The following is a 14,674-nucleotide window of genomic DNA, read 5'->3' as shown; positions in this document are numbered from 1 at the left end:
AAGGAATTTCGAAACTTTTCGTACATCCTATATATGTTGTCAGTCCGTAGATCATTAGTCCATAGTTTGACCTTCGGAGAAACAATAACATACATTAATAAGCTAAAGCATCATTGCGTGATTTATTCTACTATTTATAATAATATATTCTACAATTTATAAAAATTTATAATAATTCTACATTATATTTTTTTTTCGTTATATCGTATATCTAATGCGCCATTCAATAACGTTTACTGTGTTTCAGAATGTTACTGTTACTGAATACTTGTTAAAATCTTAATAAGTACAAAGAACACGAGAAGAGTTACAGGAGAACTCTCTCTCTCTTTCTCTCTCCCTCTCTTAACAAGTGGAAAATATGGGAATTTCGATTGTATCTTTTATTAAGTTTACATTATACTTATATCTTTTATTTAAATTTAACAAATATAAAGTGCTATTCATATTCTCAAATTAATGATGCTCTTACTCATCACAATGATCTCTATATGTTAACCGCGATGTACGAATTTAATATTGGTTGTGATATTACCTTTAATTAATTTGATAAATCTAAATGACGGACGACATCTGTATGTGTTCGCACGGTCGTGTCGAGGATTGTTATGATGTTACGTATCGAGAACATGTACAGTGTATCGAGAAAACCGTGCGATCTTCGGAATAACAAACCATACATGGGTTTGCGTATGACGCGTTAGCGCAGAGAGCGGAAATGTTATGACATTTCGTGTAATGACATGTAATTTTTATCAAAAAAATAGTACAATTAAATATTATAATTATTTCAATTTTATACAAAAATTTCTTTGACCGGAAAACATGTGCAAACATTTCTCTCGAATATTTTAGCTAATTGTTACATCACAGAAAAGCTGATATATAGAGAATGTGTAATTTTTTTCGCATAATAAGCTATTTTCCGTAAATCCGAAATAAAACAACAAAGCGCTTTCAATACATTCTGTGAGCTCCGAATTCACAATTATAATAATTTTGAATTATTTATTTCTCTCCCCGAGGGGTATCCATTTCATCCGCAGAAATCTAAACGAGCGTTTACAAAGGACTTGGCTTGGTTTCCGTAAAAAGAAACTTTTAATTAAAGTTTTTTTCATATATTTTATGGTGTCGGCGTCATATGGTCACGATCGCGTACGCCCTTATAGTCTCCAATAACTGTTCCAACCCCTAAACCTGCAATAAAGCACGTATAAAAAATGCGCGTCCCTTATCTCGAGCCATTCTGCAACGTACTCCATAAAAATCAAAGAGAAAATGGCGAATATCTCGCCGTGAGACTTTGTTTTTTTTTTCGGCCATATTGCTCAGCAGTGCGACATGTCCGACGTTGATGTCTTATTTGAGAAGTAAGAACCCTCCGGTCGAATAACCTGTGGTCGGTCGGACATGTGCCGAAGAGGCCGAAGAGAGGCCGTGAAAGCTCTTACAGATTACTCGCGACACGAAAAGGTGACCGATGAGCGACCAGGAGGATGCGCTTAAAAGGTAGCTGAAGGATAACGGCCGGCGGAGAGCGGGTGCTTTTGTAATTTTACGGTGATCCCACGAGAGGTGGCCGCCGGAGGAGGTTTATGTTGCTTCTCTCGAGGGAGGTACTCGCGGCCGATGGCTTATATACGCCTGACCTGTGCCATCTGGCGAATACGTTAACGCGTTCTTCCTCGCCGCTCGAGGGAGATATTATGGAAAAAATTGGCTCCAACGGAGCTGTCTCTCCTTGCCGGCGCGCTCGTCCACGTGGTTTCGCGTTCTTCTACCGCCGCGACGTGCGCGAAACGCATTTCGCTCCTAATTAAACCGTTCATTATACGCGCGCCAATTAATCAGGCGTAGGTTTTAACGGCGATACACAACCCTCGCGCCTGACTTAATTATGTCAAGACATATCCGCAATGGAACGAGGGGAGTGCGCGTATAGATCTTCGCAGGAGAGTTTCCTGAGAGTCGTGTTGAATAATTCCCTCGCGTTTCTTTAGCGGACGGATGTAACATTTCTGCCGCGAGAAGAACAAGGTTGATCATTTGATGATACTGACACGTCGAGAGGAACTTTTACATTTATTTCATTCAAGCTGTTATAATTATACGTATGATCGTGCGCGTATGAGAGAATAGAAAAGAAGAGAGACGAGTAATGGTATGTTCTGGCGACAGTCGCGCGGGAGTTTGATAAATTAGAGGGGACATGTGATATTTTTGTGACGAGAGAACGCACAAATCAGATGCCAAAATATTTCCATGAATATTTTCTCCTTGTTAAAGTGCGCAAGTGTCAACGTCAATTCTGCGCGTTAAACGCCAAAGTTCCGTGTTGCGTTGATATTCATGGAAAATCGCACAATTTTTTGGCTCCAGAATTAAAAAAAAAAGAAACTATATCTTTACTGCAGATGTACACGCTTTCTCCTGGACACACGGTATAATCTACGAACCTTCAAATATCGGCCCGTACATTCACGATGGAAATCTCATTATTTACTTTACGTTGAAAAAATAACAAAATGAAGTCACGGCAGAAAACGAAAGAGCTTTCGCGGCGAGCGAGACGACATTTCCAGGAAGAACTACGTCATCGTGTAAAACGCGTTAAGATTTATGTTCGTTTATGCAGCAAAGTAAAACTCTTGCGTGCTTAATTACGTGCACTTGTTGCACTTTGTGGCTGATCGCGGCGGAACTTATTGCCGAGGGCAAGACGCAGTGGAAGTTTTTAATTACTTCAGCTCACAGACGGATTTAACGGCTTTTATATGCATGACTCCGCTTTATGTTCTAATTAGACGTGAATACAAACGACTTTGTGCAGATAAATATCGTTATCTATGATGGAAATGCAATCGATAAGAGAGCAAACACAGAGAAAGCTGGTAAGCGGCTTGCAAAAGCTATTTGAGATAACAAGAAACCGGAATGAGAATATGATCCGATTATGAATACGCGTGCGCCGTTTACGTGTAATATTCCTATCATGCTTGTCACGTAATTTAAATGTTTTTTTGTAAACTCCTCCTTGGAATTCCGTTTACGCTCGTCGCGCTTGCATCGCCTCGGCAACGCGAGAGATTGCTGTCCCTCACAATATCGACTAATTTGATAAATTTGCGTGAAATTTATGAAAGTATGCAAGTTTATAAAATAACAGATGTTGAAGCAGGTATCCGGGATCGTGTCCCTTATTGGGCGAGCGATTAAAGAATCACACAAGGGAAGAAAAGACGTTTCAATCTTCCTCTTGGAATGCTTTCCTTTCTTGGAATACTTTCAGGAATATTAAACGGCTCTTAAGGACAGCCATTAAGAATATTTATCGTTGCAAGAAAGGGACGCTGGAATCGTCCGTATATCGTAGCGTGTTTGGGGCGAACTTACATCAGGGTGGCGCGGTCCTGTAGTTACCGTTTCAATAAAAAATGTAAGAGATTCATGATGGAGAGAGCGGCAGCGCTCACGCGAATATCCGAAAGGTATGAATTATTCCCGCGCATAATACCGTGGATGAATCGTCGCGTTATCCTCTCGTATACTTCTCCATCGGTCTCGTTGACTTTCCCGCCGTCGGGAATAAGACGGACTCGTCGGTGCCGACCCGTCATCTCGCAAGAAACGAAACGTCCGGTGTGTCATATATTCTTTTCCTCTCTCTTCTTTGTGTGCGCGGCGACATAGATTTCGCTCGCTGCGGCAAATAATTCGTAATCGCGACGACTCGTCCGACCTCGTCCGACCTGCGCGCGTATATATCTTCCGGGAAAAGCGGTCGATATTTTTCAGCTTTATTGCGCCGACTGTAGTCGGAATAATCGCGGCTTCCACGAAGAACTGTCGCGCTCGCAAATCCCCGTGTGTCGCTGGCAGAGAGGCTTCATTATATTATATCAAAGTTACTGCAAGTGCACGAGCTATCGGCGTTTTACAGGCGTCGCACTGCGTCAGCGTGTGTAAAGATGACACGAGCACCGGGGGTGATTATCCAGTAAATCCCACCACAATTTTAAACGGTATTACGCATCGGAGCTTAGGCAATCCGGCAGTGCTAGCCGGTGGAATGGCACCGCGCTGATTATGCCCGCGGATCAGAGATTACGAGGCTTTATCCGCCGCTAATATCCGCGGAAAAAATACAGTTTGCATTTTGCGAAACGCTTTTCGCCGGCGGTTTAAAGGCACGTCCGCCGCGGTGATCGCCCACGCAGAGAAATCGACACCTAATATTTGTGTTCCTTGATGTTTTTAACGCGATTATTTCGCTTGTCAAGATCGTGCCGGATAACCTACTACTAATTCGAGCTTTCTTTATATCTATCTGTACACGCGCAGACGTATGGCCACCAAATGGCTCTGTCGTTTCATATGTAGATCCGCATAAATCTCTTTCAATTGTCCGTTGCCACATACACGCGCGCGCGTGTGTGTTACTGATGATAATTCTCGTGCATAAAAACTGTTAACACGTTTGCTACTGCAATTCGCATTCGGAGAACCATCCTCACAGCCCATCCTGTATGCTGCGTGTGTATTATTTTTTTTTTTTTTATGTAATTGTACAAATTCAACTTGCCTATGGACTTCGTCCATACATAGGCGTAAAACAAAAATGATCCCTGTCACACACATGTGAGCGCTGATCTACCATGAGGGATCGGCGCTAGCGGCGAGCGTGTCGAAAAATATGCAGCGTGTAAGCGAAACGATCTTTGAATTTCGCGCGTTTCATCGTTTCGCTCGGATGTGCATTCGTAGGGCAAACAACTGCTTCCGGCTCGGCGCGCCGGTTGCAATTCAAATGACACGTCTTATCAACGTGGAGTCTCATTTTCGCAACGAGCAGCGGCGAAGGACGGCGTTAAATTGGCTTGCTGTAACTCCGCTCGATGTTAGTTAAGATAGCAGCCGCAAACACGTTCTCCCCCTCGCAATGCGGAGGGCCGAAGGTCGCGGCGAAAAGTAGCGAGACGCAGAAGTGCATGAAACACGGTGTTTCCGCGTCCGCTGCGCTGCCGCAGTCTCGCGAAATTCGCCGGTGCGAAATTCTCAACGTCACTCGCGCATGTGTCCGCTGTTGCGCGCATCATCGCGGCGCGTGCGGACTAATAAATGCATTTCGGACAGATCGCCGACGCGTGCGTGCCGTACGGCTGGCCAATGACGTTTCCTCACACCGTAACGCGCGTAAACGTGCGTCCCGCCATGAAATATTTATGCCGATGTTAATCGGCACCGATGCTAATTGAGCGGTATTTATCAACTGTACACTCGGGGCTTGTAATAGAACGCGCGCACGCGCAGTTTATCAGTGCACGGTCGATTTATCATTCGAGTATCGGCCGGCAGTATCGTCGTTCTTGCCGGCGAAAGTACACACAGTAACGCGCGTAGCGCACGAGGGATATTGGGTTGGCAACTAAGTGATTGCGGATTTTAAATAAGAATGAAAATTCAAAATTTTAAGTTTGCTTTTTTAAATTTTTTTCAATGCATGTATGCGATACATTGAGCTTCTCTGCAATATCACGTGTTGTGCTATGACGATCTGAATCGATAATGGCCTTGATATGGGTCTCATCGACTTCAATTGGACGGCCAGATCGTTGAGCATTTTTCTGTGAAAAATCACCAGAACGAAATCTGGCAAACCAATTTTGACACTGCCTTTCTTTCAAGGCTTCATTCCCATATACGGCACATAACTTCTCGTGTGCTTGCGATGCGTTCTTGCCTTTTCGGAAATAATACAATAAAATATGTCTGAAGTGCACGTCTTGCTCTTCCATTTTTAAATTGGGATACAAACAAAACTAAGGAACTAATCGATATAATTTTTGTACTAAATGAAAGGTAGAAGTCCAAACAATAAGAAAAAAATATAGGTTAGGTACTTTGAACACGTTAACGAAACAAAAGAAAGTGTAAAATCCATCTGTCGACAAAATCCGCAATCACTTAGTTGCCAACCCAATATATGTCGCTGTAAAAATCACCGAAAAATACAACGTCGCGCGGAATATCGATCCTCCCCCTCCCTCGCCCTCCTCACCTGGCTCGTGTCTCATCTCGTGAGCTTGGACGATAAACCGCCGGAGTTCTATCTTTCGTATCGGAAAGCAGTATCTAATGCGCCGAGTGTCGGCTCGAGAAGCGGAACCACTTGACGACTATTACTACGTCTCGCTGGAATATCCATATTGCGGCCTAAGTCGTGCATGCGGATAATCACGTTCGTCGTAAGAGGATGCCGGCAATTTCGGCGAGATCTTCACGTCGAGTATAATTAACGCGCTAATACTCATCGAGCGCGTCGCAACTCGAGGCGGCAGTATTCCGCTTTCTCCACCCTCGCTGGCACTTTATCGCCGCTGACACGGCTATTGTTTCTCGCTATGCGACACGTTATATATACGCTACGCTCTCTCTTTCTCTTACACACGTTATCACGTAATCGATATTGCGGCTATCGACGTCGCAATGATATGAACGAATGTTCTTTGACGAGTTTGTAATTGTTCATTAAGGGAGTTTCCAATGAAATGCCTGTTAAAGCGCTGCAAAATAAGTCGCGTCTCGATAGCTACGACTCGTCATGCTGCACCGTATCTCGCTCGTACTCGTGAATTTTAATCTGGCTGTATTATTCCACGTTGAATGACGCGCGTTCAGATGATGTTTCTCGGCCATTCGGTTTACCGGGAAATTTGTGAAAGGAAGAAACCTCAACTGTACAGATTTCCGCGTTTCATTATGCTTTTGGGTCTTGGATCAGTGCGTGTTCGTTTTTCTTTAGCGTTTTTTCTATTTTTCGCGCCAACGTGCCGCACGAATCTTTCCTCGAGAAATGCTCAATCGAAGCGAATTCGAGGCTCAAAAGCAGTTCTGTTTGTGCCATTAGAGCTCCTTCACTGGGACGTTAATTAAGTTCCAGTCATTGAAAGCGTGAACTTTTTCACCCACGAAAGTTGCGGAGACCGCCAAGACGGCGTCGGTCGCGCCGTTGCGGTGGTATAGGTAGTTGAGTTATTACGAGGTCAGGTAGATCGTAAATGGAGGGAAATCACCCGAGGCTGACGAAAAGAAATTTCTTTAGCTCTTGTATCGATCGGGCGCGAGCGCAAACTGTGTGGCGCGGCAAATCTGTCTAATGTTTTCGCGTCGGTACGACTCGGTAACTGATTAACTCGACGATTCGATATTTCTCTTCGGGCCGATCGCTCCGCTTCCTTCTGCCTCTTTTCCCCGGGGAGGAGCAGATAGCACGGTACATGTCGCGAGGGCGAGAAACGCTCGATTAAACGCAGTACCGAGTTAATCTGTCTCGAAGAGAGTGAGATATCGGGATGTGTCGTTTTAGAAAGGAAGAGAAAATATTCTGGAAATGTAGAAATGAGCGAAAACGCGTCACCTCATTTCGCACGTCGCAAAAGAGGTCGCGTGTGATCAGAACGCGAGAACGTTACGCTGCTTTCGATGATGATCCGGTGATGCCGAGACGTGTATCGACATCGCGGTACATTTAAGCGATAACACATTCTTCCCTTAATCCAGTACCCGACGATAAAGTGTAGACATCGGATCCGCGAATTAAAGCGTCCGAGTAAGAACGGAAACGTAACTTCCAGCGATGATGATGGTCGTTATAGGGTGACGAAGATGGTAAGAACCGCAAGTTCCGTCGGGCCATGTGCCAGGCTCTGATTATTTTCTCGACCCAATTAACGGCCAGCATTTGATTCACGACACTCCCCTGAGAGGGAAACGGTTAAAACGATCCCCCGCCATGGGTCGTTAAAATGTTTACGACGCCGCTAGCCGAGATTTCGCGTTTTACACGATGCGCCGTTCTTCGTTTCTGCAAAGGGACGCGATAACGATGGATATTTCGTGATTGTCGGAGGAGCTTTAGCCATTGCTTTCGCCGCGAAAGGTTCGCGGAAGTTGCGACGTAATGATGCCGGTCCGAAGGAAGCTGCGATTTGTTGCTCTGCGTTCAAACCGCTGCGCACTCTGGAAAGACTCTGGAAGACTTATCTGAGAGACGAGAAACGTTACTTCAATATCCCGCAAATAAAATTGCACATCGCTCTGCCGCTCGAAGCCCAAAACCGTATAATCTGTCATTTTCAAAGTCTATCATGCGGCAAAGTTCAGGAGATTCTCAACGATTCGGCAATTCCATACTTTGAACTTGAACTCGAATTCATAAGTCACTCTTCTTTCGCCGGTGTCTAAATATTGATCGTACCCAATCGAGATCCCCTTGACGTATAATCCTGTGCCATCGTTAATACAAACTAACTATACCTATGCGTTGCGTCATAGCCAGATCAGCGGTACTATAAATATTCCGGCCGCGCGTTTTCTTTGAGATCGGTGTATAAATTGCCGCTAATATATAAGACGCACGGACGGATATTTTTAGAGGCGTAATTACAATGCAACGCGGGGCGACTTAAGTGAAGAGTTACTTTTAACACAATTATCTCGCCCCAAAGGGAGCACACCGTAGCGATCGTACAATCGAGACACGGCGGAGAGATTAAAGCGCAACAAGTAACGGATATAAGAAGTTTAATTAGCGTACACATAAAAAAAAGGGCAGAAGAACAGGAGAGAAAATCCAGCCGAACGGGAACAAGCGTTTTCCGATATTTTACATAAAAAACGCCGTGCAACGTTTATCGGAGACGAGAGAGCGCAGCGACTGGAGGGCCTCCTGCGGAGCCCCTCCGCGCTCCTTTTCGCAGAACTCGCGCTGATAAATACCTGAACACGACACACTTTCCCTTCAAATCGTTTGCTCAGTCACGTCGCTTTTTCGCTCAGTAAAGATCGCTGCTGGGCAATCTCACAATTTAAGTCGAGCTGCGCGCTTCTTCCGACACCTGCACCCACGCTCGCATACGGACGTTCTGTCTGCGACAGACGAACGGAAAGACATCCTTCCGCGGAGATGTTCAGCGACAAGCAAGTCAAAGCGGCAAGATATTGCATATTCGGCACTCACATCGACCGGCTGCGAGGGTGGTCCATTATAATCATGGAAATTCGAGATCAAATACAGGAGCGCGATATTCCTGGTAGTCTGCACGCACGCGCGCCCACGTCAACGATACAGATCGCGTTGCTTTCAGGAATCCCATCTTACTGCCGTACGACATCGGGATTAACTAGTTTCTGCGCTGTGTGAATTTATCAGACCGCAATTTGCCGCGATCTGTCGTTCTCGCTTTCACTAATCCGTCTACTAGTTGCACACGAGTATCGGCAATGCAATCAACAGAGCGCCACAATTCGTGCAATCGGCTGATGCCGCTGGAAACAACCGCGTTTACCGCACAGTCGTCGCTTCTGCCTCCGCGATGCCTCGCGGTGCGAATTCATCGCGTGGCAAGGTTTGAGATGTAAGAAGGACATCCATGGGAAATAAATCGCAGGTTTTGCATTTAATCCGGGAGGTCCGTAGCGACGGTGTGCGTCACAAGGCCCCATCGTGAATTCGAGTTTTAACTCGGCGCTCATTGACAGCCGCTCGATCGCATCTCGCCGCCGCGTAGTCGCGCTGTGACGCCGCCGACGGCGAAATGGAAGTGTAACAGCGTTAATGACATTTTGGCACTTGCGTTAAATGCTGTATTTGCCTGTCATGGAATCTAATCCCACGTAATGTGCCTGGTCTTGTTTACGACCTTTAAATTTAGATCCGATTTATACGAGCGACGGGCTGCACAGATTTCACCCCGTGAAGCCGCGCGTGTCGCGTTCGCGACTGAGCAAAGTATTGTTCGCCGCGACATGCACGCGAGATTATCGCTGATCTCGAAGGTGTCGGGCGTCTAAACACGCGCACAGCCCGCACGTGACACGTCCGTGCGAAGAGGGGGGGAAGAGAAAAAGATGGCGAAATGTCAACGTTAAATATAAGTGCGCTCGTCTCCATCTTGGTCCGAGACGAGGACTCAAAGGGCGAAACTTTTCTGATTGATGCTCGATGTTCCCCCATGCCTTTGTCGCGCAATCTCTTCGTGTAATTCGCCACTTTTATATATCGGATATCCGCGCTGTCGTAAAGCTATATATAGTCCGCGATAGAATGGCGAGGAAAACTCAAGGAGAACCGGGGCTGATATAGTGGAGGAGAAAGTTGCGAGGGCACGGCGGCGTGGCTTGTGCGGTCAGTCCAAGTTTTCGAAGCGGGGGAGACGTGCGATTTAGTAACCCTTGTCTGATCAGGATACTCGATACACTTCACATCTTATAACTTATCTATAATAAACGGTGCTTTTACACGCGTGAGTAGTTTCATTATCGCCCGCTTCCTTCTTTTTTCTCTTTCACTCGCGGGACAACGCGCGGCTCTCGTCACAGGGAGTTGTTTATATGCCGCGCTTTCGGATCCAATTTCACGTGACGATCGGCGATTTTCTTTCGCACGAGGTTGCGATATGTCGAAAATACGCCAAAGGTTCGGCAATTTGTCGGGCCGTTATCGGGTGCGAGCGCGAGACGCGAGCTTGACTGATACCGTCTCGCAGGGTCAACGCTATTTCTCCCTCTGTGTCGCTACATGAAACGTTTCGTGATCGATTAACGGCTAACGAGATATCGCTGGAGGATTGCACCCACACGCGCGTCGCGACACCCGGCGACTCGCACGGTATTCGTTTAACATTTCGAGCTGCGTGGGAAATTACGAAATGAGCCGTGAATTCTGTTATAATTTTCAGGAAGGCACTTAGCGACAATTACTTGCGTATCGGTGACAAACGGATCTCTGCAGATAACTCTATCGGTCGAGTGTTCCGTTGCGCATCCCCCAACTGCGGCCCGCTGATAAATGAGGTTATTTATTACCAGTGATTTGACGTGTTTGGATATAACCGTAATTTAGCGCACGTGTCCAGTATGCGCAAGTACGTGTCGTTTGTGCCGGCGTATAGCTACACACAGAGTTACGTTAACACCGCGCGTAAGCTACGGCGCATTACAGCGATACGATAAAGTGCGCGGCATTACGCGCGAGTCGTGCATCCTTCAGCGCGACGTTCATAATGCCGAATGTTTGTAATCCGTTTATATAATTCGATGCTCAACCAGGATGCTTCGCCCGGACAAATTTCGTGATTTTTAAAACGCGACTCATACTTGTTAAAGCTCGCTCGCTAAAAACGCTGAAGGCAGCGCTCGCTATATATCTCGAATGTTATTTCAAACGCGCTTGCGCTCACGGCTCGTAAGCGTCCAGCAAGACTGTGCTGCCCGGTGTTAAACGAACCTGCGCTTTCGGGCTTTCATCAAACTTTCATCACAACCCTCTTCCCTTTATTTTACAGCTGCCGCGTGTAACTGTCGCCGGAAGGCTTCATAACTCGGACGGCGGGAGGAAGGAGATCAGAATGCAAAGCGGCTCGTATTATCGTTAAACGGACGAAAAAAACACTTCTCTCGAGGAGAGCGCTCGAATCGGCACGGTCAATCATGTCCTGGCCATATGCGACGAGTGTGTCGCCGTCCTCCTCGTTCACGGTATTGATGGTGACAGCGCAGACGACACTGTCGACGCTAACGTTAAATTACACGGCAGGCAACGTTGGTACCGTCGGCGACGTAATCGGCGACATCGTGACGAGGAAGGCCGACGAAGAGGAAGAATATATACCTTACAGCGATCGGCCCGAGACGTACATCGTGCCGGTCATCTTATTCCTGATCATGGTGATCGGTCTCACCGGGAATGGTGTGTTGGCCTTCACGATCCTGCGACACGCCAACATGAGAAACGTACCCAACACGTACGTGCTGTCGCTGGCGCTTGGAGATTTACTGGCACGTAACGTTTGGATTCCTTCATCGAAAAATCCAACCTACGCGACCTACGGCAAAACATACCTCTCGCAAACGCCGGCTACTCAGTTGAGCAGGCTCACCGAATCTGAAACTCTGAATTCTGAAATATTTCTGCGATCGTGCGCGGAAACGTCTGTCAAAGGCTGCACAGGCATACAAATACACACACACACACACACACACACACACACACACACATGCATACACATATACGACGCATTTACGTTCATATAAATGTTGCTCTTTTGTTTGCGCTGCTTACGTTATCGCTTTTCACGCTAGTATTTTCGCGAGTGAAATCTCGGACAAGCAAGTCACCGTTTCACACGCGAGCTCCATAGCGCGGAAAGGAAAATGCGAGAGGGATATGAAAATCACTAATAAATGAGTTAAATGTAATCGTATCAAGTGGCTGTATTATTTATCGGAACGCGAAAATTCAAACACATTCGAGAACTTAACGTTATTTATAAGCACTGAAGCATAATAATTCACTGCAGGGCAGACGGCAATATCGTAAAATTCCTGTCACGCGCATATACCTTCCTTTTCACATAATCGGAAAAAAACGCGGCATGAAAGAATTATATATCGATTGACACAAATATGCGTCTCAACTTTTACGAGCGTATTTCGATGACAAAAGTAACATTGCATCCATCATGCTTAGCTCATGAATCATAGAGGTAAATAAAACGTTAAAAAGTTACATCACGACGTCAACCTTTAAACTTTTGACGAATTGCCGCTCCAGTCTCACTCTTTCTAAATTCTTCTCTTTGACACTGCGCGAGGTGCATTCTTTAGTCCGTCGAAAGTTTTCCCGCGTTTTCAATTAAGTCAGGAGCGTGATCGATTTATCCGCTTCACTGACGAAAATGTTCGTATTGTCAGAGGAAACATCAACCGCTGAGGCAACGAGCGACGAGGAAAGAACCTCCGCCCGTTTTTCAATCCCCGATTTTCAAATTAAATTTTATGCGAAATGATAGCTCACGATAAGACATTAATCACAAAACAGTTTTACATTGAGCATACTATTGGTTTCAGAGATATAGAGGGTCAAATTGGTCACTACCTACTAAGGAAGTTTGACACTAATAACTTTTTATCCCGCGAATTTTTGCGAAATTTAGTATGCTAAAAGATAGTTCATGATGAGACATTAATTACAGAAAAGTGTTACGTTGAGCATACGATCGGTTTCAAAGATGTAGAGGGTCAAAGTGGTCACTACCTACTAAGAAAGTATGACACCGATAATTTATCGCACGAATTTTTGCAAAATTCGGTATCTATAGGCTCTTTGAGTTGCTTATTACGAATTCGATGTCAGATTTAAGGAATTCAAGATGGCGGATGTAATATAGCGGACGCAAATAGTGAAACAATTATTTACTTTTATTAAAACTGTTACGTTGTGGTTTTTTCGGCTAGCCGATTGCGAATTTTCTATCAGATTTACATTTACCTTCAGTGTAGGCAAGATGAAAAAGTTATCCAGCCAATGAAGGCAAGGTAAAAATGTTATCCAGCCAATGAAGGCAAGATGAAAAAGTTATTCAGCCAATGAAGGCAAGATAAGCTTCTAAATACAACAAATAAAACTATCATGTTATCCTTTATGCGTCATGTAACGTATCAATTTGAATTTGATACTTTTTTTATGAAAAAACAATAAAAAAAAATACTTTCTCCACTCAAAATTGTTGTTGAAAAAATTATTTTCGAAAACCTAATAGAAAATTCGCAATCAGCTAGCCAAAAAAACTACAACATAACAGTTCCAATAAAAGTAAATGATTGTTTCACTATGCGTGTCCGCCATGTTGCACCTGCCATCTTGAATTTTTAAAATCCGACATCAAATCTTTTAAATCTGACATCAGATTCATAATCAGCGACTGAAAGAACCCATAGATACGGAATTTTGCAAAAATTCGATAAAGCATTGTTAGTGTCATACTTTCTTAGTAGATAGCGACCACTTTGACCCTCTACATCTTTGAAACCAATCGTATGCTCAACGTAAAACTTTTCTATAATTAATGTCTCATCATGAACTATCTTTTGGCATAAAATTCGACTCCAAAATCGAGGACCGGAAAACGGGCAAGAAATCGACCCTTTTTGCGGAGGTTCTTTATTATTCATCCTGAACGTACTGGTACTGAACGTACTTGAGATGGCCGTCTCGCGATCCCGCGACGAAAGACACGACGAAGCTTATCCGTGCCACATTCTTAGCGTGTACCGCTATACGTAAGAGCGCAAAATCGATCGGTTTCGTTGTGACGTCGGTATGTAGTACAGTGGCATAAGTCCGTTGATTCCCGCTTCACCGTTTCACGGTAAATCCCATGTAATGCGGACGGTTCGTCGTACGCCTCTCAGCGTCGTGCATACCAAAACCGCGACGCTAAGCGCGGCATACGGAGTTCTTGGCCTGTAATATTAACCGTCTCGTATATCATTCCTGAAATTTCCAGCGACAGCTTCTCGATGTACCCTCGATCTTCGCTTGTCTCTCCAAGCTTATTGCTCTTTCTTCCCTACAAATAGCTTACATTCTCATACAATGTAATGCGTGATGCGTGTGGCGATGAGTTCCTGAAGGACGCGACGGCCACTCGTCGTCGTTTAAGGCAAGATCTTTCAGGAAGAAATTGACGGATGAAACGCGATCGACTCGTCCGCAAATACAATAATTTTGCCAAACGAATAAGTCCCGCGCACGAATTCCGACTGGAGGTAGTTCAGCAGCGTTCACGTTGCAAATGTCACGCTTCGTCGACGTGCTTTCAGTTGGAAT

At 45.2% G+C, this 14,674-nt stretch overlaps 1 protein-coding gene across 1 annotated transcript in view; it reads left to right on the top strand.

Moving 5' to 3' along the window:
• LOC105185231 (neuropeptide CCHamide-1 receptor-like) overlaps nt 1-14,674 on the top strand; it is a 38,354-nt gene that overhangs the window by 20,516 nt on the left and 3,164 nt on the right. Inside the window, exon 2 of the mRNA XM_011144559.3 lies at nt 11,349-11,841. Coding sequence (XP_011142861.1) covers nt 11,494-11,841 — 348 coding nt within the window. The 5' untranslated portion in view covers nt 11,349-11,493. The remainder of the gene's footprint in view (nt 1-11,348; nt 11,842-14,674) is intronic.

The sequence above is a fragment of the Harpegnathos saltator genome, unplaced genomic scaffold, assembly GCF_003227715.2.
Source record: "Harpegnathos saltator strain DR-91 unplaced genomic scaffold, Hsal_v8.6 scaffold391, whole genome shotgun sequence".
NCBI lineage: Eukaryota > Metazoa > Arthropoda > Insecta > Hymenoptera > Formicidae > Harpegnathos > Harpegnathos saltator.
Note: the sequence above shows the minus strand (reverse complement) of the source record. Positions and strands in the feature narration are given on the sequence as shown.